Source organism: Phacochoerus africanus, chromosome 8 (assembly GCF_016906955.1).
Source record: "Phacochoerus africanus isolate WHEZ1 chromosome 8, ROS_Pafr_v1, whole genome shotgun sequence".
Classification (NCBI taxonomy): domain Eukaryota; kingdom Metazoa; phylum Chordata; class Mammalia; order Artiodactyla; family Suidae; genus Phacochoerus; species Phacochoerus africanus.
Window position 1 is genome coordinate 69,211,457 of NC_062551.1, and position 26,733 is coordinate 69,238,189.

A 26,733-nucleotide genomic window follows, 5' to 3' on the forward strand; every position below is an offset into this window, starting at 1 on the left:
CTGACGCCCCTCACATGGGCCGTTTCTGTAAGGAGACTGCCCTACCGACAAGGAGCTTTCTTTCTGTAGGGCAGACTGGAGCTTTCTTGGAATCCTAAGAGGATGTTCATTTCTTGTTGATTCTCATAAAAACTTTTTTTTTTTGGCTTTTTAGGGCTATACCCTCAGCATATGGATGTCCCAGGCTAGGGGTCAAATCGGAGCTACAGCTGCCAGCCTACACCACAGCCATAGCAATGCAGGATCCAAGTCGTGTTTGTGACCTACACTACAGCTCATGGCAATGCCAGATCCTCAATCCACCGAGCGAGGACAGGGATTGAACCTGCATCCTCAGGGATACAAGTAGGATTCACTTCTGCCGCGCCACAACAGGAACTACCCATAACAACCTTTTAAAGGACACCTAGGAAGTTCCTTGTGACACAGTGGATTAAGGATCTGGTGTTGTCACTGCTGTGGCTCATGTTCAGTCTCTGGCCTGGGAACTTCTGCTTGGGTGCAGTCCCGCACCCCAAAAAAGAACAAACCCGAGTGACAGTCAGGTGTCACTGCACCATTCCAGCCCTGGAACTGGAGGAGGGACCCTTATTTTAAGTGCCTGGTGGAGGCGGGAGACTGGATCCCAGCCTGTGCTTGAAACTAACGCAATCTACATCAAGGGCTGACAGCCCCAGAATTTGGGAGGCTCCGAGGGGACCAGCTGCCCTGAGCAGCTGTGTGGGGCTGTGCTCACGGCGGTCACCTCCTGGTCAAAGCTACTGCCCTTTTGTTGACCAGCAAAGCTATCCAAGAAAAGCTAGGCTCGCGGGAGAATCTCAACGCTCTGACAAACCAGGAATCTGCTCCGTGATACCTTGGTGGGGGCCGCATCTCTGGTAGCCCCTGGCATTTTATTGAGGACGGGTATACAGTGAGCATGTCTCTTTGTGCTTTTCCCACAGGTGTGGGTCCCTCCACCTGTAAACAAGGCCGATGATCCGCTGGCCACAAGGCAGCGTGGCCATGATCCCACACCACTGGTTTCCCTGAATGTCAGTGCCAGCCCTCATGCACACGAACTCCCCCCAGTGCAGCAGGGTGAGGGGTCGTGCCTGAGGGTCAAGGAGGTAGACGAAGCTGAGTTCGCGCTGCTCCCCCACGGGGGTTAAAAGTTCCAACTGCCAACAGTCACAGCACAGCCCCCCCACAGAGGGGACTCTGAGCCACCTGGCCCCAGGTGGCAGCACCTACGCACAGAGCTAGGGAGTGGGGAGCTCAGGTGCTCAGTTGTTGGTCTGGGGCCCAGCTGGGGCCCTGAGACTTGCCCGCCTTGATGGGTGCGGAGGCGGTGGGAGGGCCCTCCTGGGTCTCGGTGGTGGGAGACTGAGAGCAGCAGCAGCAGCAGACTTGCAGGAGCCGAGTCCGGACCGCCTGGGTGCAGAGGGCGAACATGATGCAATTGGCGCCTCCCTGAAACGTGTTCCCGATACCCTGGTGGGGAGAAAGGGAGAGGTGTGAGTGCCAGGGCTGGAGCTGGTCCTGACGGCGCAGGCTGGGAGGCTGGGAGGTGCTGGGGACCCGGGAATCTGGTCCTCCCCGCCTTGAGGCTGGTCTGGGGGGACCCTGGCCACGAAGGCCTTTGGCAGAGCATCGAGCAAGCCCGAACCTGCAGGCCACGGACAGCCGCTCAGCGCCCCGGGGCTGCCCCCGGCCGCCCTGACCTTCCCCCCTTCTCTGGTCAAGGCTCCCCGTAGGGCAGGGGGAAGCCTCGATGGAGCAGAGCCCCCAGCTGGCCAGTGTTGGTCGGCACGTTGGGACGAGCCTGCTCTGCTGGAAGCGGGAGTGTGACCTTAGAGCAGCGAGGACAGGGCAGGGCCGGGGAGGGTGGACCTACGTACGTGCAGAACGACCAGCACCGGCACCTGCACGGCCGGGGAGCCGCAGAGGGTCAGCACGAAGCGCACGGTGCTCCAGACCCGGAGGCAGATGAAGATGAGCGGGATGAGGACCAGCTTCTTGTCGGCCACGGAGGAGCGGCCCCGAAGCTGGTGGGTCTCGGAGATGGTGGGCCGGTACTCGGAGAGCGCCTCGTGCTGGGCAGGGAAGGCGGGGGGCAGAGTGAGCCAGACACACACTGCCCCCCACCCCGGGCCGCCCTCCTCCCAGCGCAGAGACTGGCTGGAGGAGGGGGACGGGAGGCATGCAGTGCCTTTTCCACCTGACATGGTGGCCGGGTTCCCATCTCTGGCCTGGTCTGGATTTTTTTTTCTTTTTTTTTTTCTTTTTAGGGCTGCACCCGAGGCATATGGAGATTCCAGGCTAGGGGTCGCATCAGAGCTGTAGCTGCTGGCCTACACCACGGCCACAGTAGGGATCCGAGGCACGTCTGCAACCTACACCACGGTTCATGGCAACGCCAGATCCTTAACCCACTGAGCGAGGCCAGGGATTGAACCCGCATCCTCATGGATGCAAGTTGGGTTCATTTCTGCTGAGCCATGATGGGAACTCCTGGATCTTTCTCCTCAATACCTGTCTCCTCGGTCCTCCGCCTGCTCTGTGCCCCCACGTGGGGGCCTAAGTCCATGGGAAACTTTTCACGTCCCAAATGGACACCTGCTCCTGATCCCCAAGGCTACTGCGTCCATCTGTGGAAAACAGACCCTGACCTGGATGTTCTGTCCACTGCCTGGTCCTAGCTCCACCACACTCAAGACAGCTGCCACCGTTTCTTCTTCTTTTATTCTTTTTCTTTCTTTCTTTCTTCTTCTTTTTTTTTTTTTTGGCTGTGCCCAAGGCATGTGAAAGTTCCCGGGGCCAGGGATCAAACCCGTGCCACAGTCGTACCACTGCCTCTTAACTGGTCTCCCTTCATCATCCTGACCCCGCCCCCCCGCCCCCCTCCAGTCTTACTCTCAGCCCAGAAGCAGGGCAGTTCCCGGAAAAGCCGTCAGATCAGGCCAGTCCTCCATCACAGCTCCCAGTGGCTCCCTGTCTCACACGTTCCTCGCAGTGTCCCCACCCCTGGTCTAGCTCTGACCTCATTTCTGCTGCTTCCCCCCCCACCCCCCAGCCCTGGCCACACCGGCCTCCTCCTCCCCAAACCTGCCAGGCACGCCCCACCCCAGGACCTTTGCACAAGCCGCTCCCTCCCTCTACTTGGCTCACTCCCTCGGTCTTTGGTCCAGTGTTGCCTTCTGGATAAGGGCTAGCCTGTCAACCTGATGTATTGATTTATTTTTTAAATGATTTTCATTGTTTTCCATGAACGGTGGTTTACAAGTCAACCCGATTTAAACTGCAAAGGCATTTCCCCCCGGGGGTGGGTGGGTGCTGTGTCCACCTCCAGCTCTATTCCCGTCTGCTTTTCATAGGTCTTATCGTCTTCCTTCCTGGACACCAGGCAACCTCATTTATCAGGCCTGTCGTTTGTGATCACCCTCCCCCTCCAGAATGCAAGGCTCTCCCCCCCCCCACCCCCGCTCCCACTGCCCCTGCCGTGTCCCCCGCCAGCCTGCCTCAGAGCAGGGCTCTGTCCAAAAGCTGGGGCAGAAGGAAAAGGTAGGCAGGGACCAGCTTTGGCTTCCCTGCTCCTCAGAATGCCCATCCGTGAGACCAAAGGGCTTTCTGGATCACAACCAAACTTGGAAAAAATAGATGAACACAAACAAACTGCTCCAAAAAACCCCAACCCCCAAAAAACGACTCCATTACAAAGATGTGTTTTTGCGCCTGGCCTTCTGTGGGGAACACTGAGGGCCCAGATGAGAAAAGCCACACACCTTGGCCTCTCTGGGCACCCGAGCTGCTGCAGCTCATCTGCTCAGGGCACCTGCCTCGCCCCCTGGGGCCTTCAGCAGCACCCAGAGCTGCACGCCCCCACCCTGGAACCACGCGGGTGGGTACAGGAGCTGGGCACTAAGGCTGCTGGCCCACTCTTCAGAGTAAAGCTTGCCCCACCTTATTTTTTTAGCTCTCCTTCCTAGCTGGAGGCAGGAACAACTCCTACATTCTCGCCTTCCTGCCCAGTATTATTCTTTTTTTTCCTGGAAACACTGGCACAGTAGTAAGAGAGGACCCATTCTCACACATGGGGGTCAGGCTCATGGACAGGGCCCCAGGCTTCCTGCCCAGCTACAGGAAGGGCAGGGCAGAAGACAGACACAGGAAAGGCCACTCGGGGAGTTGGGGTGGGGTGGTCTGAGGCAGACCCTAGTGGAGCTCCTGGGAGCTCCTCCACTAAAAGAGGAGGTAAGAGAAGCCCCCCCCTCCCCCGGCCCAGGCAGAAGACCAGCTAAAAAGCCCTAAGAAGGAGTTCCCATCGTGGCTCAGTGGTAAAGAACCCAACTAGTATCCATGAGGATTCGGGTTTGATCCCTGGCCCCACTCAGTGGGTTAAGGATACAGCATTGCCATGAGCTGTGCTGTAGGTTGCAGACATGGCTCCAGATCCCACATTGCTGTAGCTATAGCATTGGCCAGCAGCTGTAGGTCCGATCCAATCACTAGCCTGGGAACTTGCATATGCCACAGGTGGAGCCCTAAAAAGAAAAAAAAGTTAAAAAAACAAAAAGTCCTGGAGTTCCCGTCGTGGCGCAGTGGTTAACGAATCCAACTGGGAACCATGAGGTTGCGGGTTCGATCCCTGGCCTTGCTCAGTGGGTTAAGGATCCGGCGTTGCCGTGAGCTGTGGTGTAGGTCGCAGATGCGGCTCGGATCGCGCGTTGCTGTGGCTCTGGCGTAGGCTGGTGGCTACGGCTCCGATTGGACCCCTAGCCTGGGAATCTCCATATGCCGTGGGAGCGGCCTAAGAAATAGCAAAAAAGACCAAATAAATAAATAAATAAATAAATAAAAAGTCCTAAGAAGACAAAGAGGGAGTTCCCGTCGTAGCTCAGCGGTTAACGAACGGGACTTGGATCCATGAGGATGCAAGTTCGATCCCTGGCCTCACTCAGTGGGTTAAGGATCCGGTGTTCCCATGAGCTGTGGTGTAGGTTGCAGATGCAGCTCAGATCCTGTGTTTCTGTGGCTCTGGCGTAGGCTGGTGGCTACAGTTCCGATTGGACCCCTATCCTGGGGACCTCCATATGCCACCAGTACGGCCCTAAAAGACAAAAAGATCAAAGAAAAGACCACAAATAGGATCTCACACCAATTGGTAAGCCCTGCCAGCATCTCTGTCAACAACTCCAAGCTCAGCCAGAAGAGGGCAGCAGGGAGGAGTGAGAATCAGGTAAATTCCAGAGTAAAAAGAGAACCAGAAGTGTGTGTCCCCTGAGGCACAGCTGGGCATACAGGGTAGGGGTCTGGTGTCACACAGCTACGGGGAGCAGCCTAGACACTTGGCAGTGGCCGCCGAGCCAGCAACACACCCTGAAAGATGCTGGACACACTCGCCTACAATTTCAGCCTTGAAAACTCAGACCAAGAGAGAAACACAGGCACCACACCAGCAGGATGAGCTTGAAGTCTGTCACGTGAACCTGTGTTACTGCTCCAGCCACATATCCTGGTTTACCTTCCATCGTAATGACACTTCTGCCTCCTCTCGGGCAGGATTTGAGTTCTCATTAGAAACTCGCAAACTTGGAGTTCCCGTCACGGCTCAGTGGTTAACGAATCCGACTAGGAACCATGAGGTTGAGGGTTCGATCCCTGGCCTTGCTCAGTGGGTTAACGATCAGGCGTTGCCATGAGCTGTGGTGTAGATTGCAGACTCGGCTCGGATCCTGTGTTGCTGTGGCTCTGGCGTAGGCTGGCAGCTACAGCTCCAATTTGACCCCTAGCCTGGGAACCTCCATATGCCGCGGAAGCGGCCCAAGAAATGGCAAAAAAAAAAAAAAAAAAAGACAAAAAATAAAAAAATAAATAAAACGCACTAAGGATGTTCCTGCGGTGACTCAGCAGGTTAAGAACCCAACTAGTTCCATCCCAGGGCTCTCTCAGTGGGTTAAGGATCTGGCATTGCCGTGAGCTGTGGTGTAGGTCACAGATGCGGCTTGGATCCCAAGTTGCTATGGCTGTGGTATAGGCTGGCAGTTCCAGCTCTGATTGGACCCCTAGCCTGGGAACTTCCATATGCCGTGGGTGCAGCCCTAAAAAGACAAAAGACAAAAAAAATTTTTTTAATTAATTAATTAATGGTGTTAAAAATCAGTGCTCACTATGTGTAAGCTATTATTTTTAACTTTATTTACTTGACATCTTGAACCAGTCGTCCAGAACAAGGAACAATTTGGCCAGATTATCAGAGGAAAACCATCCTCTCCTAGAAGTTCTGGCCAGCCCAAGTTGTTATTAGTCTCCAAGACCACTGGCCAGCCCTGCGTATTGATTTACGAATGCTTGAGAGCCTGAAAAGTCGACCGTGGATAGTTGAACCACCAAAGATAATGAAGTGAGTTATCTGTATCAGTGATTATGAAATTCCATGGCCTCTCCTCCCCGGGACATGCCAGTTCAATTTTTATTTGAATACTGCTCATCTTTCACCTGCATTCCTCTCAGGGTTAAGCGACCACAGCAGTCTTTCCAGGAGGGGGCAGTAGAGCGCTGTGGCTCAGCCTCCAGGATCCCACAGCCGCGTGCATGCAGAGCCGGGCGAGTTGGGGGAGACTGTCACCCTAGCCTTGGTGAACCCCTGCTTCCTCGACCCACACCCACAGTTACGGCAGGACCAGCCCACCATGCTCCTAATTCAGTGTCACCCTTTGTCACTCTGGCCTGTTCCTCGACCTGGGTGGCTGACCCTGATGCCAGGACCCAGCGGCCACACAGAGCTCTGCACGGGGCCCCGAAGGGTGCCTACCGCTCTGCTGATGTGCTTCCGGACGAGAAGGTAGAGCAGGGGCAGCATGATGTAGGCCAGCATCTCCCACAGCTTCCCGGTCAGTAGCATCCACAGGACATAGTCCTCCGCCTCCAGGTTGATCCAGCACCAGCCCACCGACACATCCGAGGCATCGTAGCCAATCTTCTTTAGGGCCACAGCTGCCATGGTGATGGCCAGCGGGACCCCCCAGCTGAGGAGTAAGGAGTAAGGCGGTGAGGTCAGGCCTGGCTCCGGCACAGCCAGTGAGGGTGAAGTGATCAGGACGCTCTGCCCACAAGGAGGATGGTCTTCCGGAGCCTGGAGCAGACCATGTCCCTGGAGAAAAGGTGGGCAGGGGGTCCTGCAGAGCCCAGGGAGGAGGACACAGGGGACGTGCTGACCACCTGTCTGGCCAGACCCCCACCCCGACCCCCAAACCCCTCAGAGGCCAGGTTTGCTTCCAGAACTGCCAGGCTCCCTGGAGACTGGTGCTAGGATGCTGTGGCAGGGGGGTGGCCGGCTCCCTCCGGCACCCAGGGGCCTTTGCACCAGCCTGCGTGCGCCAGCCCCCACATGCAAGCCTCATCCACGCACCCCACCAACACTCAGGCCTCCAGGGCCGGCCTGGGTCTGGCGGGGGCACATGCTAGGCTTGCAGTTGTCTGGGTGGGGGATTCCAGGCTCCACGCACCTGTGACAGGAACCAAAAGAGGGAAGAGGGGCTCTGGGAAGACATGTCTCCCCAGTCCTGAGACCTCCTTGCTCTATGGGGAGGGGACAGGCCTTGGCAAGGACCCCAAGGGCCACCAGACCCCCAACCTCAGGCAGTGCCGGGCTGACTTTTCTAGAGGTTACAGCAATAGCAACACAGCTGGGATTAGAGCCATGCCCCAAGGCGCCCCTCCCCCTCAGTGGTCCCCATACCAGCCTCCTCACCCAGCCCTGCCTTTAAATCGGTCGGGGTGGGTTTAACCATGCACAGAAGCTACGTGGCCCCTTGGCAGGTGGTTAAGCACTTGGACTGCAACAAGTCTAGGTCTGGGTCTCGGCCCGCCCCACTTGGCTGCAACACGCCAGTGTCTTCTCCACAATGTGGGGATGATGCCAGGGCCTCGAGGGGAGTATCAGTGGGTTAAGGAGTATCAGTGGGTTAAGTTGCCGTGAGCTGTGGTGTGGGTCGCAGACGGCTTGGATCCTGTGTTGCTGTGGCTATGGTGTAGGCTGGTGGCTACAGCTCCAATTAGACCCCTAGCCTGGGAACCTCCATAGGCCGTGGGTACGGCTCTCAAAAAAATAAATAAATAAATAAATAAATAAGTAAAAATAAATAAACTCCTTGACATTATACACAACACAGGGTGTCAGTGTTGACCCTGGTGGGGGGGGTCACCGCCACTGTTGTCACTGCGACTTGTCCCCACGTCCCAGAATCTGGGCCCGTGTGCAGGCGCCTGGAGTACACGAGGCCTGTGCGTCTCTGGCCCCAGGAAGATGATACATGGGCCGACGCGCTAGGTCAGCTGCCCAGGGGACAAGCAGTGAGTAAACAGGACAGTGTCGTCAGAGAAACGCTGAGTTTGGAAGCTGGTGCTGTCTTGAGGGCTCTGGCAGCAACATGGGCTCCTTGTGAAAGCAGTGGGACAGTGCTAAGGTCACAGGTGTACTTGGGCTAAGGTGTACTTAGCACAACGAGGCTGGAAGGGCTGTTTCTAAAACACTGCAGGGCTGTGGAGGGGGCGGGCGATGAAAGGGAGAAAGTCAGCGCCCTGGGCCCGTGGAGGACAGACCCGCACCCTGTCCCTCACTGGCCTCCAGAGGGGGAGAGTCCCTGGGCAGTGCCCTCAGCTTGGGGCTCTGAGGACAGCTAGGACTGCCCGGAGGCTGGTGCTGCATCTTCTCCTCTGAGTCACAAAGGCACCAAAGGGGCAAAGATCCACACAAATGAAAGGACTTTTCCAAAGGTACCCAGTCACACTTAAAAGGGAATGTGTTCATTTTGAGTGCTTGTTCTATGCAAAATTATTTACCTGGTAAATTAATATATTCCAGTGACAAACTATTTTTTCTTTCTTTCTTCCCTTTTTTTTTTTTTTTATGGCTGCACCTGTGCATATGAACGTCCCCAGGCTAGGGGTCAAATTGGAGCCACAGCCACGGCAACACTGGATCCAAGCCGAATCTGCGACCTACACCGCAGCTTGCGGCAACGCAGGATCCTTAACCCGCTGAGGGAGGCCAGGGGTCAAACCCGTATCCTCACCGACCCTATTTCAGGTTCTTAACCCACTGAGCCACAACGGGAACTTCTCAGACTATTTTCGTAGTAAAGGGTTACGTTCTAAAACTCATGCCACTGCGGATTTTAGGACAGCGTCGGTCAGCTCTGAGCTCCATGAGGCGAGGGCGGTGTGAGTTCATCTCCCTTGGCATCCACAGCAGTGCCTGGCATGTGGCAGTGCCTGACAAAACCAGGACCTGCTGAATGACTGACTGAATGAAGAGTGAGCCGAGTGACTGAGAGGGCGCCCCCCAAGTTACCCCTTAACTATTCAGAGCACAGATGTCACCAAAAAGAGGGGAAGGCCTTTCAAAGGGGCTGAAACAGAAATCCTGAGGTCACAGTGGTGACAGCACTGTGGGCTGGGCCGGTCCCCTGGCAGGACTGGAGCAGAGGGTCCCACTCAGGCGGGAAGAGGGCACAGGTGTGGCCAGAGGAAGGCGCTCCCATCCCTTCCTGGCAGCCCTGGGGCCCCTAAAGGACACCGGGTACCACAGGGTCCCCATGTTTTGCAACTTTAGGTTTGTCATACAAAAGCTACAAAGCAATGCATTTTCAGCCTGAGCCCCTGCGATGTGCCTGGAGCTGAGTCCGTGCTGCGAAACAGCTGGAAGGAAGACCAGACAGAGGGCTTTGCAAGGGTGGAGGGTGTGCTCGGATCAGTCAGGGACGGCGTTTGAACTTAAGCTCCGAGGGCAGGCGGCTCTGCCTGGGGAGGTACCTGAGTGGAGGCGGGAAGAGGGCACCCAGAGCGGTGGGAATGGAGTGGGAGGGATGTCTAACCACCCCGCCAAGCTGGCTCCGCCAGACTCGTCCACTGTGGGGACAGTCGGCGGTGTGCTGGTGATGTTTTAACGTCAGAAAGATGGATACTTACAGGAGTTCCCATCATCGCGCAGCGGAAACAAATCCAACTAGCATCCATGAGGATGCAGGTTCAATCCCTGGCCTTGCTCAGTGGGTTAAGGATCCAGCGTTGCCGTGAGCTGTGGTCTAGGTCGCAGACGCGGCTCAGATCCCACATGGCTATGGCTCTGGCGTAGGCCAGGGGCTACAGCTCCAATTCAACCCCAAACCTGGGAACTTCCATATGTTGCAGGTGTGGCCCTAAAAAGACCAAAAAAGAAAAAGAAAAAAGAAAGACATATACGTACAGGTGTGTGTTTGTGTGGACGTCCACCCACACGTAAACATGGATTGTGAATTTTACAGCTATAAAGGATGTAAGGCACACAACTTGCAAATAACAATAAAATACGCAACACTCCTTCCGGTAAATCCCCTACGGCCAGCCGATGCTCCCAGCAGGTTTTTGCTGATTTTTGCCAAACCCCGGAAACGGCAGCCAACCCGTGGTCGCAGTTAGCAAGTGGAGGTGTTCCGTGAGGTGCAGGCGGCTGCCGTCTTCAGTTTCCTTACTGAGCAAGCAGACGTGAAATGAGGAAGAGAGGGCCTCTCCTGGGCTGATGGAACCGGAGCAGCCTCTCTGCGCATCAGGTAATACGCTTCCGACAAGAGCAGAGTATTTCTCCTTTCTTCCCGCTCTGTGACACGGCCCCTTGTCATCACCTCCCCCTTAAATACCCGGCTTCTCTCCTGGCCCGGTGTGGCTGCCACCTTGGCAGAGGTACAGAGACGGGTAACAGTTTTCCAGTTCATCTTTACCACTAATGCTTTCTCTTCTTTCTTTCTTTCTTTCTTTTTTTTTTTGGGGTCTTTTTGCCATTTCTTGGGCTGCTCCCGTGGCATATGGAGGTTCCCAGGCTAGGGGTCGAATCGGAGCTGTAGCTGCCAGCCTACACCACAGCCACAGCAATGCGGAATCCGAGCCAGGCCTACACCACAGCTCACGGCAATGCTGGATCCTTAACTCACTGAGCGAGGCCAGGGCTCAAACCCGCGTCCTCATGGATGCCAGTTGGATTCGCCAACCAATGAGCCATGACAGGAACTCCTATCACTTTCTTAAATGGGCACCATGGGTCCAGCAAACTAGGGCCCTCAGGCCAAATCTGGCCCCATGGTTTGTTTTTTTAAATAGATGTTACCAGAACACAGCTACATTCACTCACTGGTTACATGTCGCCCACGGCTGCTTTTGAGCAGAAAGAGCTGAGCTGAGCAGTTGCATCCAAGATCATTGGCCTGCAGAGCTGAAAATACTCTCGGGTCCTTTACAAGAAAAGTCTGCTGACCTCTGCTGTACAAAATCGGCAAAACAATGACTAGGACCTACGGAGTTTTGAGTATGTATTACTTTGTTTTTAACGTAGTGTATTTAATTGTAAGTTTACATAATTAAAGAAAAAAAAATTTTTTTTTTTTGGCCATGGCCCACATGTGCAAGTTCCCAGGCCAGGGATTGAACCCGCACCACAGCAGTGACAACGCCAAATCCTTAACCAATAGGCTACCAGGGAACTCCTATATATAATTTAATTTTGAAGAAGTGATTTTTTTTTTTGTGCAGGGCCACCCCATGGCATATGCAGTTTCCCCAGGCCAGGGATCAGATCCGAGCCACAGTCCCGACCTAAATTTCAGCTGTGGCAATGACGGATCCTTAATCCACTGTGCCAGGCCTGGGATTGAACCTGTGGCCCAGCACTGCCAAGACACTGCTGATCTGGTTGCACCACAGTGGGAACTCCTATAATTTAATTTTAGTGATGGTTGTATCTGATCATCAGCCCACAAAACACCCTGAAATTTAACAGTTGGGAATTTCCATATGCCACAGGTGCAGCCTTAAAAAGCAAAGAAAAAAAATGAGTTCCCTGGTGGCTCAGCAGGTTAAGGAGCCAGTGCTGTCCCTGCTGTGGCTCAGGTTGCTGCTGTGGCACAGGTTTGATCCCTGGTCCAGGCACTTCCACATGCCATGGGTGTGGCCATCTATCCACCAATCAATCACACAAAATCAAACAAACAAAATCAGAACTAGTAAGATACAGCTTAACAAGAGCACATGTGAAACAGACCAAGGGTTTTAGCTGACTGGGACCCAGAAAACCTCGTGGTTGGAGGGGCTGCCCTGAGGCCCAGACGTGGGTGGTGGCGAACGGCCAGTGAACTGTCCTGCCTCCGTGTGGACACCAAGGAACTACATTCTAAACCTGTGACTGTGAGCCAGGCATGTGAGGACGTGCTGGGCCTGGAGCTGGGTCCTCGAGCGTTTACAGGCTCTTGAGGAGGTCCTGCCGGTGGAGCAGACGGCCAGTAGCGGCAGCAGGAGGGAAGGGCAGGTGTCCTGCTCAGTCCCAAGGCCAGTCCCAAAGTCGAGGGCTGAACCGGGAGCTTCCTCCAGGGAAGGAAGCCACGTGACCATGTGCAGGGGACGAGGTGAAAGGCACTGAGCAGGGACGGTTAAAGCAGGTGGCCACTAAGGCCCCTTCTCTCCAAACCTACGACTCAGGCTGAGAAGAAGCAGGGCTGGGGTCACCAGATGGGAGGACCACACTCTGCCCAGAACCCCCCCCACCCAGAGGTGCCCAGGGGCCCCGGCTCTCATGGTATTTGCTGGACTCCAGGCTGGTTACCCTGCCCAGCCCCGATCCTCGGAAGTGGTTACTGTCTGAGTAACACCCTCCAACCTATATTGAAGTCCTACCCCCACCCCCACCCCCAGTACCTCGGGATGTGACTGCATCTGGAGACAGGCTCTGTAAAGAGGTGATTCAGTTAAAATGAGGCCCCGGGTGGACCCTAACCTAACAGGCCGGGGTCCTCGTAAGAAGAGGAGATTGGGAGGCAGACAGTCCCTGAGGGACGGCCGGGTGCGGACAGACGGTGCGGACAGCCGTCTGCAAGCTGAGGGGAGAGCTCAGAGGGAGCCAAGCCTGCCCACACCTCAGACTTCCGGCCTCCAGGGCTGGGAAAGAATGGGTTTGGGTAGTTTAAGTGCCCCACCCAGTCCGTGGGCTTTGCTGGGCAGCCTGGGCAGGCTGAGGCAGCGGCTCTCCACTAGCTGTGCAGGAGACACCCTCGGGGCAGGGGATGCTAGCCTGGCTCTGGGGACCCTGGTCCCACCACACCCAGAGAGCAGAGCAGAGCTGGGGGGCCCTCGGGGAGCTCAGGGGAGGACCAAACTGACAAAGGCCCTGCAGACGGGTCCTGAGCTTGGCTCCTGGAACCCAGCACCCACGGTGTCCTTTAATCGCCCAGTGAGAAGTGGAACCACGGGATCAGCTGGGTGGCGAGCAGGCCACATCCCGCACCTGGGCTCCCTGGCCTGTGTCAGATGACCACAAGGGCGGGCTGTGCCCACAGAGGCAAGGCTCTGAGTTTCCCTCGGGGTTCCCAGAGAAGTCCCAGAACCTCTCCCAGCAGTCAGGTGGGGCCGCCTGCGGTGACAGAGCCGCTTCCCCCTCCGCCCCAGGGGGATCCGCTCAATCCATTGCTGGATTCCTGAACTTTCCCCTCACCCCAAACCCCCTGCCCGCTTCCTGCGGATCTTTGGGGGTGGGGTAGCACCCACTGGGGAGGCCACAAGAGGGTCTTCTCCCCCAAACAGCAGAGCCTGGCCCACGTGCCTGTGGCCTATGGAAAGCCTTAACTGTGAACATGACCCCGAAATGCTTTGAGAACAAAACCATCGGGCAACAATGTGTCAATGTCTGAAGCTCCCGGGAGCAGGACTGAGCCAGGCCCTAAGGGACGCAGCTGTCGGGGACAGGGCCTGGGGAAAGGAATCCGAGCACTGCCGCCTGGAGGTTTCTGCCCAGACAATGGGCTCTGATTGTTAAGCATGGGGCAGAGGCTGGTGGCGGGAGTTCTGGGAGTCAGCCCCTGGCCAGGCCACCACCAGGTCACTCTGCTGCTCTGGCCACAGAGACAGGAAGGGACTCCCAAAGGAACTTGTACATGCCCAGAGCCTGGGGCCGCCCTCCGCAGCCCTGGTTCTGCCAGGGACGCCTTCCTGCCTGCCAGGGCCTGGGGGAGGGCGGGTGGAGTCTGACTTTGCCTTGGAAGGGTCAAGGGCAGCCTCTGGGCCCGCAGTGCAGTGAGCGGGCTTCCAGCAAACACACAGGCAGTGCAGACACCTCACTGCAGCAGGGGCCTCAGGAAACACAGCCAGTTCAATAGTGTTCTTCAGGGGAGCACAGACTTAGGCGGTATGCATCCACCCCCACACAGGCACTGCCCGCTTGGGGCCTCATCCCGGGGCCCCTCGGTGAGCTGGTGTCTGATTAGAGAGCTCTCGGACTCTCCCCTTTCAGGGCCCTCGGTTCCCCTTTTCTCTGCACTGGAACTTCCCACTCCCCACAGCAGTGGTTTTTACAGTGAACCGGAGGTGCCACAGGCTCTCTCTTCCTAAAGAACCCTAGCAAATGCCAGAGAGCACATGGGCACGTGGGCCAGGGTCGTACCCACACACTTACCCAGAAGAACTCCTAAGACTTCTCGAGGTGGCCGACTTGGCCTGGTCCTCACTTCTCACTGGGTACATCCCCAGCCCGACGTCCCCTGCCCCCGCAGGAGACAGGTGGATGCCTGGCGTGCAGGTGGGTGGACCGTTAATGACCTGCCAGCTGGATTCAGAAGGAGCCCACCTCATAGTGGGAAAAAAAGGGATGAGGACAGCTTTTGAAAGGACAGATGGTTTCAGGCTCATCTTATCGGAAGGGAAATGACCCCACCCACGGGCCGCTGCAGGCTGAGCCACCCAGCACTTTCTTAGGTGAGTATTGCAAACAGACAGCCACAGATGCTTATCTACTTGCATATATCAAATATGGGCACAGACCTAGGAAACAAAATCATGGTTACCTAAGGGGAAAGGGGGGTGGTGGATAATAGGAGTAGGGGATTAAGATAGGCACACTACTACATATAAAATAGATAACCAGAAAGGACCTACCATAGCACAGGGAACTATACTCAATTATTTTATAGTAAACTATAAGGGAAAAGAAAGAAATATATATACACACATACATACTCTCTCCATATACACACACATATATATTCGTCTATATATATTCTCCTATATATATACATATATATACATATGTGTGTATATATTGTTTTTTTTTGGTCTTTTTTGGTCTTTTTGTCTGTTTAGGTTCACACCCACAGCATATGGAGGTTCCCAAGCTATGGGTCTAATCAGAGCTGCAGCCGCCGGACTACACCACAGCTACAGTAACACCAGATCCAAGCTGCCTCTGTGACCTACACCACAGCTCACGGCAACGCTGGATCCTTAACCCACTGAGCGAGGCCAGGGATCGAACCCTCAACCCCACGGTTCCTAGTCAGATTCGTTTCTGCTGCGCCACGACGGGAGCTCCCATTCTTCATATATTTAGGAATATATATACGTACAGACAACTGCATCACTGTGTGGTACACTTGAAGCTGACCTTGTGAATCAACTGTACTTCAATAAATGAATAAGGAAAATATGGAGCATCAACATCATGCTGCCTCTGCAGCAAAAATACAGCAGAAAAGAGACGGTACGGGGCTCTCCCTTGAACAAGGAATATTCTCACACCTTAAAAATGCAGCGAGTCCCATACAGGATAAACCCAAGGAGAAACACATCGAGACACATATGAATCAAACTGACAAAAGTTAAATACAAAGAAAAAATGTTAACAGCCACAAGGGAAAGCAACAAATAACATACAAGGGAACCCTCCCCCCAGTAAGGTCACTAGCTGATTTTTTTTTGCCATTTCTTGGGCCGCTCCCACGGCATATGGAGGTTCCCAGGCTAGGGGTCGAATTGGAGCTGTAGCCACTGGCCTACGCCAGAGCCACAGCAACACGGGATCCGAGCCGCGCCTGTGACCTACACCACAACTCACGGCAACGCCGGATCGTTAACCCACTGAGCAAGGCCAGGGACGGAACCCGCAACCTCATGGTTCCTAGTGGGATTCGTTAACCACTGAGCCACGACGGGAACGCCTCATCAGCTGATTTTTCAGCAGAAACTCTATAGGCCAGAAGGGAGTGGTGATGTATATTTAAAGGGATGGAAGGGAAAAATCTTCGACTAAGAATCCTCAACTCAGGATGGCTCTCATTCAGATTCAACAGAGAAATCAAAAGCTTTACAGGAGCTCCTGTTGTGGCTCAGTGGGTTAAGAACCCGACATAGTGTCCATGAGGATGTAGGTGCCATCCTTAGCCTTGCTCCGTGGGTTACAAATTCGGCATTGCCATGAGCTGTGGTGCAGGTTGCAGACATGGCGTGGATCTGGCATTGCTGTGGCTGTGGCGGAGGCCGGCAGCGGCAGCTCCAACTAGACCCCTGGTGCAGGAACTTCCATGTGCCGTGGGTGTGGCCCTAGAAGGAAGCAAAAAAAGCAAAAGCTAAAAGACAAGCACAAGCTAAAAGAATGCAGCATCGCCAAACCAACGTCACAATACATGCTAAAGGAACCTCTCTAGGTTGAAAAGGAAAAAAGGCCACAACTAGAAACAAGAAAATTATAAGTGGAAAGCTCACCAGGAAAGGCAAACATAAGAGGAGGTCATTGTCCACAGCCAAACACGACATGGAAACCAGCAATCGTGAGAAGAGAGAATGAATACAAATGCAGCAAAGAACCAGGAGAGTCTTGGCAGCATGCCGCTGGAGTCAATGGACGTGACCCCGCGGGGCGAACATTTGCAGGGTTCCAGGAGGTTTATCTTAACAAGATCCTTACTCACCTCCAAAGGAAAAAGAGTAACTGTGGTAAAGAAGTGGCTGATAGCACCTTCATCACGTGACCAAAGGGCACATCACCAGGAAAGGAACGAGTCCAAGCTGCCAGCCACCACCAGGTCGGAAGGGGGCACAGGTTTCTGTGAGATTCCAGCTCGAAGTGCAGGACCCACATCCACTCGAGGAAGCATCAGGGGACCCGGGATGGGGTGGGGGTAGGGGGGGGTACATTCTGCAACATGACGGGCCTGGACTCTTCAAAAAGACCAGTTGTGAACCGCCAAGGAAAATGGAAGAATTGTTTCTGATTGAGGAGGATAAAGAGACGTGAGAACAACGTCAGCACATAAGCCAAGACCTTCCTTCGCGATCAGGAATCTTATCAGACGACCGGCAAAACCTCAATAAACCCACAGTCAATATCCTGGTACTGCTCCGTGCTGATCTCCTGCTTTGGGGAGGCATGTGTGGTTCACGAGAAAGCCCTTGCCTTCTGGAAAGAAATATACGATGAAGGATTTAGGAGTTGGGGGGCATCAGGTCTGCAACTTACTTTTTTTTTTTTGGCTGCAGTTTGACGTGGGATCTCAGTTCCCAGGCCAGGCACCAAACCTGGACCACAGCGGCGAAATCACCAAGTCCTAACCACTAGGTCAGCAGGGAGCTCCCTGCAACTTACTCTTTTTCTATTGACTTATTTTAATCTTTTCAGGGCCGCACCCCAGGGCATATGGAAGTTGCCAGTCTAGGAAGTGAATCAGAGCTGTAGCTGCCGGCCTGCGGCACAGACACAGAAACTTGGGAATCTGAGCCGAGTCTTCCACCTACATCACAGCTCATGGTAACTGAGCAAGGCCAGGGATCGAACCCAAGTCCTCATAGATACCAGTCAGGTTTGTTACCACTGAGGCACGAGGGGAACTTCCCTGCAACTTACTCTTTTTTTTTTTTTAATTTAGTTAATTAATTTTGGGGTGCGGGGCTGCACAGATGGTATATGGAGGTTCCCAGGCTAGGGGTCGAATCAGAACTACAGCTGCTGGCCTACACCACAGCCACAGCACAGCAACATCAGATCCGAGCCGCATCTGCGACCTACACCACAGCTCACGGCAATGCCGGATCCTTAACCCACTGGGCGAGGTCAGGGATCGAACCCGCAACCTCATGGATTCGTTTCCACTGAGCCACGAGGGGAACTTCCCTGCAGCTTACTCTTTCTTTTTTTTTTTTTTCTTTTTGCTATTTCTTTGGGCCGCTCCCATGGCATATGGAGGTTCCCAGGCGAGGGGTCGAATCGGAGCTGTAGCCACCGGCTTACGCCAGAGCCACAGCAACTCAGGATCCGAGCCGCGTCTGAAACCTACACCACAACTCACGGCAACGCCGGATGGTTAACCACTGAGCAAGGGCAGGGACCGAACCCGCAACCTCATGGTTCCTAGTCGGATTCGTTAACCACTGCGCCACGACGGGAACTCCTGCAGCTTACTCTTAAATGGCACCAGATAATCAGGATAAATAATGCTCAGGTGGCAATCTGGAAAGTTACATTATCGTCAAATTATCTCTCAGTTTGAAAAAGGATTGTCAAGGCCAAGAAACAAGTTGTAATCCTAAAAGGAGCCCTGACCTTGAAGTTCTAACCCTGCCTGCATGCTCCTGCCCCCCAGGCCCCCAGCCTCCGAGCTAACAGCTCTGTGGCCCCCGCACGTCTCATCAGCTGTGGCTGGTGGGGGATCCTCCGGAGTCCCCTGCGTTACAGAGGCTCAGGGAGCTAAGGAATGGGACAGCATTTCACAAGATCTCAGAAGCCTGATGCAGCTCGTGATGACAGGCAGGTTCCCTCAGGATAAAGTCTAAGCTTCCCTCTTGCCCAGTGAGATAAAAAAAAAAAAGTCTGTAAAGGAAATTCTCAGGCATCATGATGGGGCCCAGAGGGGCCACGCAGGCACTTTCTGGGAACGTGCATGCGCTGGCAGGCGTGCACATGCACGGTTCTCTCCAGCCTCCTGCTGTGCATGGCTGCGTTCGGCTCTAGAGATGGCTCTTTCCCACGTAGCACTGTATCATGCCATTTAAAAAATGTATGATTTACAGAGTTCTCGGCCAGTTTTTAATGGCAGCATGACACTTCTGGGTGGGGTGTAGCCTGTAACTTACTGATCCCCTATTTTTTTGGACATTTAGGTTGCTTTCAACTTCTCCTCATGCTAACAGTGCCACACAAACCCCTTGGTAATTCCAGCTTGGCAGGTAATTTGGGTTATATCTCCTTAGACTAGGTCCCTGGAAATAGGATTACTGGGACCAGGGGGTATGAACCAAATACTTTAGACATGGATTATTCCATGTATTGTCATATCTGTATTCTGCCTTCTCCTAACAGAAAGAGAGAATGGTACATCATTGTTATAACTTGTATTCAGTACTCCTACTTGTGCTATTTTGTTGGAATGTCTGTTGTCCATTTGGCAGGATATTTAAAAAAAAATCAACTCATAAAAACTCTTTACAGAACAGAGAGATCAACCTTTTGTGTTGTCATAGTTAAAAATATTTCCCAAGACTGGAAGGTGGTCAGAGGACTGATTTCCAGTCATTTGAAGTGGTTATTTAGCAAGTGGGTGATGGTGCAGCCTGTCCGAAGATGAAATTTCCCATCACAAGAGGTCCTTTGAGCAGCAAGAAACGCATCCTCCAAAGGAAGATACTGAAGAGTCCTTAGCAACTCTGTCTAGGAGAATCTAGGTTTGTACACAAAGCTGTTGGACAGGTTTTACTCATCCTTTGATAGGCAAAGTGGGAGTGCTAACTTCTGAAAGAGAATAAACTGTCGAAGTCCCTTTCTAGGATGGATACAGGTAATTTTTTTCCCTTTTTCTTCCTTTTTTTTTTTGCTTTTTAGGGCTGCACCGGAGGCACATGGAGATTCCCAGGCTAGGGGTTGAATCAGAACGGTAGCCGTTGGCTTACGCCACAGCCCCAGACATGCAGGATCTGAGCCACATCTGTGACTCAGACGCTCACGGCAAGTCAGGGCAACGCCGGAACCTTAACCCACTGAGCAAGGCCAGGGATCAAATCTGTAACCTCATGGATACTAGTCAGGTTCGTTACCGCTGAGCCACAAGAACTCCTAATTTTTTTTAATTTTAGAAGCAGGTGGAGGAGTTCCCCTTGCGGCTCAGTGGAGACGAATCTGACTAGGGTCCATGAGGACGCAGGCTTGATCCCTGGCCTCGTTCAGTGGGTTGCCGTGAGCTGTGGCGTAAGTCATAGACAAGACTGGCAACTCCAGCTCCAATTCGACTCCTAGCCTGGGAACCTCCATATGCCGGCCCTAAAAAGACAAAAAAAAGGAAGAAGCAGGTGGATCACACTCAACAGACAAGATGAAAAATTTGCTTCCTTTTTATGGCCTGAGAAGGATACACAAGCTTTCTTAGGTGGTCTTCCCTAAGCATCACAGAAAACATTCCTAGGAGGGAGAAGAAAAGGTCCTTAGGAAATGTGTCTTTTACAAGAACTGCCTCAGTTTCTCTTTATCACTTTGAAAGTACTCAGTATTATCATCATCATCATCATCATCATCATCATTATTAGGCATGGCATTCAGCAGCTTGATGTGGAACCTCAGTTCCCAGATCAGGGAATGAACCTGGGCTACTGCAGTGAAAGTGCCAAATTCTAACCCCTAGACCACCAGGGAACTCCCTGTATTCAGTATTTTTAAAAAGAAGCGGGGAAAGAGAAGAGGAGCTTGCAAAGAAGGTCTTGGGGCTCTTTCCAAGTACATGTGAGCTCCACGATGCCCACACCTAACCAGCCTGCCAAGCACTGGTTGGTCTCTGAAACAGATGCAGAGATCAGGTGGGACACAGAGGGAGGAAGAGCAGTCCTGTTCTCTGGGGGTCTCTGCAGCACCTGAGGCAGGTCCAAATGCCTGGTTGCACAAACTCCGACTTGAACGGCTGAGAAGCAGGCCTTTGGTTTCCCAGGGACCAGCTGGCCTCCACCCAACAGCTCTGAGACCTGCAGGTCAAGTGACTCTTACAGACTTGTGACCTCACTGTTGTGACACCCAGGTGACCTGTCTCTACCAAAGTGCTGACTGTCCTCAGTCCCTTGGAAAGAACTCAAGTATTCAACAGAGAAGACCTATAATTAGGGCAGCATTTGGTGCTCTTATCTAGAGGGAGAAGAGGCAGGAAGCTCTATAAATTCCTGCCTTGGGTTCAGCACAGGACACCTCCAGATGTCTGAATCCTGAGATTACACCAGGAAGGGGCAACCTTCTCCCATAGGTGAGGGTAACTTGGGCAGACACTTCCCTGGCAGGGCAGGACCAGGCCTTGGTTTTCTCTGCTCTCAGAGACTGCAGGCAGCTGGCAGCTCTCCTTCCAGACCAGCCTCTGCCACTGACCCTCAACTTCAGAGCTGCTGAACTCCAGAAAGAAAGTCAAGATCTAGAACCGAGATAATGAGGGATTGGGGCCTGAGGTTTCCAGATGAGCAAAGATAAGAATAAACAGGATTGTTCTCCCTAAATTTTACAGCCGAAGCTCTACGCGTGTCTGGCACAGAACTGGGTGGAGGGAAGCCTGGGAGTTGCTGAGTGGACCACACTCATGGCACAGCCTGGTTCCCAGGTGCTGCTCCTCAGCCTCGCCCACAGCAGAGATGGTCAGGATGCAGCGAAGCAGGAGGCCAAGGGCCCAAGTTACCAGAAGTGCTCTGAGGGGCAGCTCTGGGCCCCTGCCCTCCAGGGGCTGCGCTGAGGCGCCTACCTCATTGGGAGGCTCAAGCTGGGGCCACCTCAAAGGGGTACCCCTGGCGGCGATGTTCAGAACAAGCTCATCTTCTCGGCAAGCCTAGCATCACTCCGCTGGCCCCGAGCTGCCCCGGGGCAGGAGCAGACACCAGACCCTGCCGGCCGGGGGCCTGGCCAGGGGTCCGACCAAGAAGTGGGGACCAGAGGGGGGCGAGAGTCACAGGGGCAGCAGACAAGGCCCAGGAGGGGGTCAGGGGACCAGAGGGAAAGCTGCGACCGCCGCTGCCACCCACCTGACGATGTGGAAAGCCCAGAACAGGCGACTGGCCCCCGGCCCGCGTACAGTACGGACGATGCTGAGATACAGGTAGAGGGCGATGGCCACCGTCCAGAAGAAGGAGCTGGTGTTGGCGAAGGTGGACAGAGCGCCCTGAAGCACGCAGTCCCAGGAGGGGCCCTCGAAGTCCCGCAGCACCCCGTAGAAGTAGGAGGTGGCCGAGAGCAGGTCAGCCAGCGACAGGAAGAGCAGTAGGCGCCGCGCTCTGCTGCGCAGGTCGGGCCACAGGGCGTGCGTGGCCACCAGCAGGCCCGAGCCGAGCGCGGACAGCACGCACGATAGCAACACCACGATGCGCTCCGACGGCATCAGCTCGGTGGGCGGCGCGGGAGGAGACATGGCCGGGCGCGGAGCGGGCCGGGGTGCCGCCAGGACAGAGGCCCGGCCCCGCGTCCGGCAGACGCCGTCTGGGCACCGACCCACGAGCCGCTAGCGCCCCAGCGCCCGCCCCGCCCGAGTCCCTGCCCCTCCCGGCCCTCCCGGCCCACCCTGGGCCCTGCGCCCGCGCCCCGCCCCGCCCCTGCTCCTAGGCCCCGCCCCCGCCCCACGCCACGCCCCCCGCGCCCTCCGCGCTCCACCCACTGGCGCCCAAGTCCGCCCCGCCCTCGCGCCCCACCCCCGCCCTCGAACCACGCCCCTGCGTGTCCACGCTCCACCCCGTGGCCCCCACGTCCGGACTGTGGCCCCGCGCGGGGCTCTGAGCCTTTCCCTGCCCAGCGCCCCAGACCCCAGGCAAGCCCCCAGCTCCCCAGCACCATCCCTGAGCCCCGCCCCTGCCCCCCGGTTCCTTTCCTGCCCGTGGTCCATTCCTCAGCGCTGCACTACCCCCCCTCCCCACAGAGCCCCTGGCTCTGGCCAGACAGCTAGGACGTCCAGTTCTGGGGAGGGATGGACTGGCATTTTTAGGGCTAATATTACCTTCTTTCGTTAGAGCCAGGCTCTGTGTGTGTGTGTGTGTGTGTACACAAGTTTGTGCAACCATCATCTTTATCTAATTCCACGTGTTCATTGCCTCGAAAAGAAACACATTAGTGTCAGGGGGTGATGGGTCCAAAATGGAATCACTTGTGCTAAGCTCACATCACCAAACCGAAATTTAATACTTAATGTAATTGTAGTTTCAACCTCTCCCAGGAATGTAACCTTAACCAGTCAATCTGGAATTTCCTGCTCAGCACTAGTGAAGCAACCCATCAGAGAGACCCCTGCCATGCGCCTAAAGGGAGTCTTGCCTGAAATAATCAGCTCTTTGCTAGAATCCGTCCCTTGTCCCATCTCTTGTCTATGAAACCCTTCCACTTCGTACAGCCCTTCAGAGTGATGCTGCATGATTCATGATTGGTGAATAAAGCCAATAAGATCTTTAGGATTCACTCAGTTGAATTTCATATTTTACCTGTAGTCATTCCGCATTTCTCTCTCCCCTCCAGTTCCTAGCAACTACTAATCCAACTTCTGTGGATTTACCTTTCTGGAAATTTCACAGAGATGGGATCAAATAATAGGTGGTTTTTTGTGACTGGCTTCTTTCACTTTGTCTTCAAGTTTCATCCACATTATAGCATGTACAGGGCTTCATTCCTTTTTGTGGCTGAGTAATGTTCCATTATATAGATATCCCACATTTGTTTTTCTGCCTATTAATTGATAACCACATTTGGCTATTATAAATAAAATTGCTATGACTGTTCATATCCTTTTTTTTTTTTTTGTCTTTTTAAGGCTAAACCTGTGGCATATAGAAGTTCCTGGGCTAGGGGTTGAATCAGAGCTACCATTGGTGGCCTACACTACAGCCACAGCAACACAGGATCTGAGCCTTGTCTGTGACCTACACCACAGCTCGCAGCAACACTGGATCCTTAACCCACTGAGAGAGGCCAGGGATCAAACCCGCATCCTCATGGATACTAGTTGGGTTCGTTACTGCTGAGTCATGATGGGAACTCCTCATATCCAAGTTTTTGTGTGGACATAGATTTTCAGTTCTCTTGGGTGCATACCCAGGAGTAGAATTGCTGGGTCATATGCTTACTCCATTTTTAACTTTTTTGAGGAACTGCCAGACTGTTTCCCAAAGTGGCTGCACTGCTTTATATTCCTGCAGCTCTAACTTCTCCACATTCTCCTAACACTTTTGATTATCTGCTTTTGGATTCTACCAGTGTGAAGTGGTGTTTCATTGTGGTTTTGATTTACAGTTCTCTAACAGTGATGTAAATAATTTCATAAGCTTATTGTTCATTTGCATATCCTCTTTAGAGAAATGTGTGTTCGGATCTCTTGCCTATTATTTATTTATTTATTAGCTTGCTTTTTAGGGCCACACCTGTGGCCTATGGAAGTTCACAGGCTAAGGGCTGAATCAGAGCTGTAGATGCCAGCCTACACCACAGCTCACAGCAACGCTGGATCCTTATGCCTTAACTGAGCGAGGCCAGGGATCGAACCTGCATCCTCATGGATCCTAGTCAGGTTTGTTTCCACCGAGCCACAATGGGAACTCCTCTTGCCCATGTTTTTGAAATTTTTTTTTTATTTTTAATTTTTTTCCTCTTGCCCACTTTTAAATTGAGTTGTATTTTTGTTATTGAGCGGGAAGAGTATATTCTGGATACTAGACTCAGCAGATTCATGCTTGAGGAAAGTTTTCTCCCATTCTGTGAGCTGCCTTTTCATTTTCTTGGTAGTGTACTAGGAAGCACGAAAGGTTGTATTTTGATGATGTCCTATGTTGTTTCCACTGCGCCAGGACGGGAAATCCCAATCTACCTATTTTTTTTTATTTATTTATTTATTTATTTATTTATTTATTTATTATTTTTTATTTATTTATTTATTTATTTTTTGTCTTTTTGGTATTTCTTTGGGCCGCTTCCGTGGCATATGGAGGTTCCCAGGCTAGGGGTCGAATCGAAGCTGTAGCCACCAGCCTACGCCAGAGCCACAGCAACGCAGGATCCGAGCCGCGTCTGCAACCTACACCATAGCTCACGGCAACGCCGGATCGTTAACCCACTGAGCAAGGGCAGGGACCGAACCCGCAACCTCATGGTTCCTAATTGGATTCGTTAACCACTGCACCACAACGGGAACTCCCTGTTTTTATTTTTATTTTATTTTTTGACCTATTTAAAAAAATCTTTTATTATCATTTTCTTTTTTTGACCTTACCGCTTGTGGAAGTTCTTGGGCTAGGGATCAAACCTACGCTATAGCAGCGATTCAAGCCATAGCAGGGACAATGCCAAATCCTTAACCCACTGAGCCACCAGGGAGCTCACAATTTACCTATATTTCCCCCCTCTGGTTGCTGTGCTTTTGGTGTATTATCTTTGGTGTCATATCTAAGAAGCCAGTGCCTGCTCCAAGCTCACAAAGATTTACACCTGTCTTCTTTCTTCCCGTGTGACACAGCTTTGGTTACTGTAGCCTTGCCGTAAGTTTTGAAATGGGGAAGTGTGAGTCCTCCCACGGTGTGTTTCTTTTTCAGTATTATTTTGACTCTTGGGTGCCCCTTGCACTCCTGTATCAATTTCAGAATCAGCTTTTCCATTTCCGATTAAAAAAAAAAATCCACCTGGGATTTTGGTAGGGATTACATTGAATCTGTATATAAATTGGGGGGAATTATGCTATCTTAATACTATTAAATGTTCTTACTGATATTCAGGGGATGTCTTTCCATTTATTTAGGGCATCTTTAATTTCTTTCAGTGATGTTTTGTCACTTTCACTTTACATTAGATTTGATTTTACATGTGACTCATAAAAGGCAGAGATGGTCATCTATGGAGATTATCTTTTTGTATCTAACTTTTAAAAACATTGTATTATGGAGTTCCCGTCGTGGCTCAGTGGTTAACAAATCCAAGTAGGAACCATGAGGTTGCAGGTTCAATCCCTGGCCTTGCCCAGTGGGTTGGGGAGCCGGCGTTGCCAGGAGCTGTGGTGTAGGTCGCAGACGCGACTCGGATCCCATGCTGCTGTGCCTCTGACATAGGCCGGTGGCTGCAGCTCCCATTGGACCCCTAGCCTGGGAACCTCCATGTGCCGCAGGAGTGGCCCAAGAAATGGCCAAAAGACGAAAACAAAACAAAACACTGTATTATGAAATATGCAAGTAAGTACCTGAAACACAAATGTACAATGTAATAAATAATTATAAAGCAAACATCCACCCAGAGCAAGAAATATAGCATTATCTGCACACCAGAAACCCCCCCCCTCAGGCCTCTTTCTTCCCTCATCAGTCATTTCCTTGCTTTAAAAAAATCAGTCATGTATGTAACCCTAAACAAAATAGTGTAATTTTGTCATTGAACTTTAGGCAAATGGAATCACTCCCTGTGTCCCTTTTATGTCTTCTGGCTTTTGCTTAACGTTATTTTTGTGAGATTCATCCACGTTCTCATGCCAAGCTGCAGTTCTTTACTTTTCATTGCCACATAGCGTTCCATCACACAAATAAAATATTTATTCCTTCCACTGTTTTTGGACATGTTGGGTTGTTGGACAAGCAATACTGAGATGAGCATATATTCTTCTTTTTTTTTTTTTTTTTGGCATGCCAACGGCATACAGAAGTTCTGGGGCCAGGGACTGAACACATGCCACAGTAGCAGCCCGAGCCACTGAATGCTGGTGCTGGATCCTTAACCCACTGTGCCACAAGGGAACTCCACATATTCTTTTTTAATCAGGAAAGAAGTTACTAAGAACAATTCTCAGCTGTTTGAGCCAGTCCATTTATGGGCTTTGCAGAGGCTGGAGAGCAGCTGCTTTCCTTCTGAGTCACTTAGGAAGCCCCTGACCTCCTCCTGAGGGGACCCCAGACCGTGAATGGATGCCGGCTGTCAAAGAATCTTTCTACTGGCATAAATAGATT

At 52.9% G+C, this 26,733-nt stretch overlaps 1 protein-coding gene across 1 annotated transcript; it reads right to left on the reverse strand.

The window, feature by feature from the left end:
* Nucleotides 1–853: 853 nt before the first annotated feature.
* On the reverse strand, nucleotides 854–22,306 carry GPR157 (G protein-coupled receptor 157). The gene is made up of 4 exons (XM_047791933.1): nucleotides 21,802–22,306; nucleotides 6,794–7,007; nucleotides 1,881–2,075; nucleotides 854–1,473 (listed from the first exon to the last, which is right to left on the reverse strand). The coding sequence occupies exons 1-4, from the start codon at nucleotides 22,182–22,184 to the stop codon at nucleotides 1,258–1,260; spliced, it is 1,008 nt and encodes a 335-aa protein (XP_047647889.1). The 5' UTR covers nucleotides 22,185–22,306; the 3' UTR covers nucleotides 854–1,257.
* Between the last annotated feature and the right edge of the window lie 4,427 nt (nucleotides 22,307–26,733).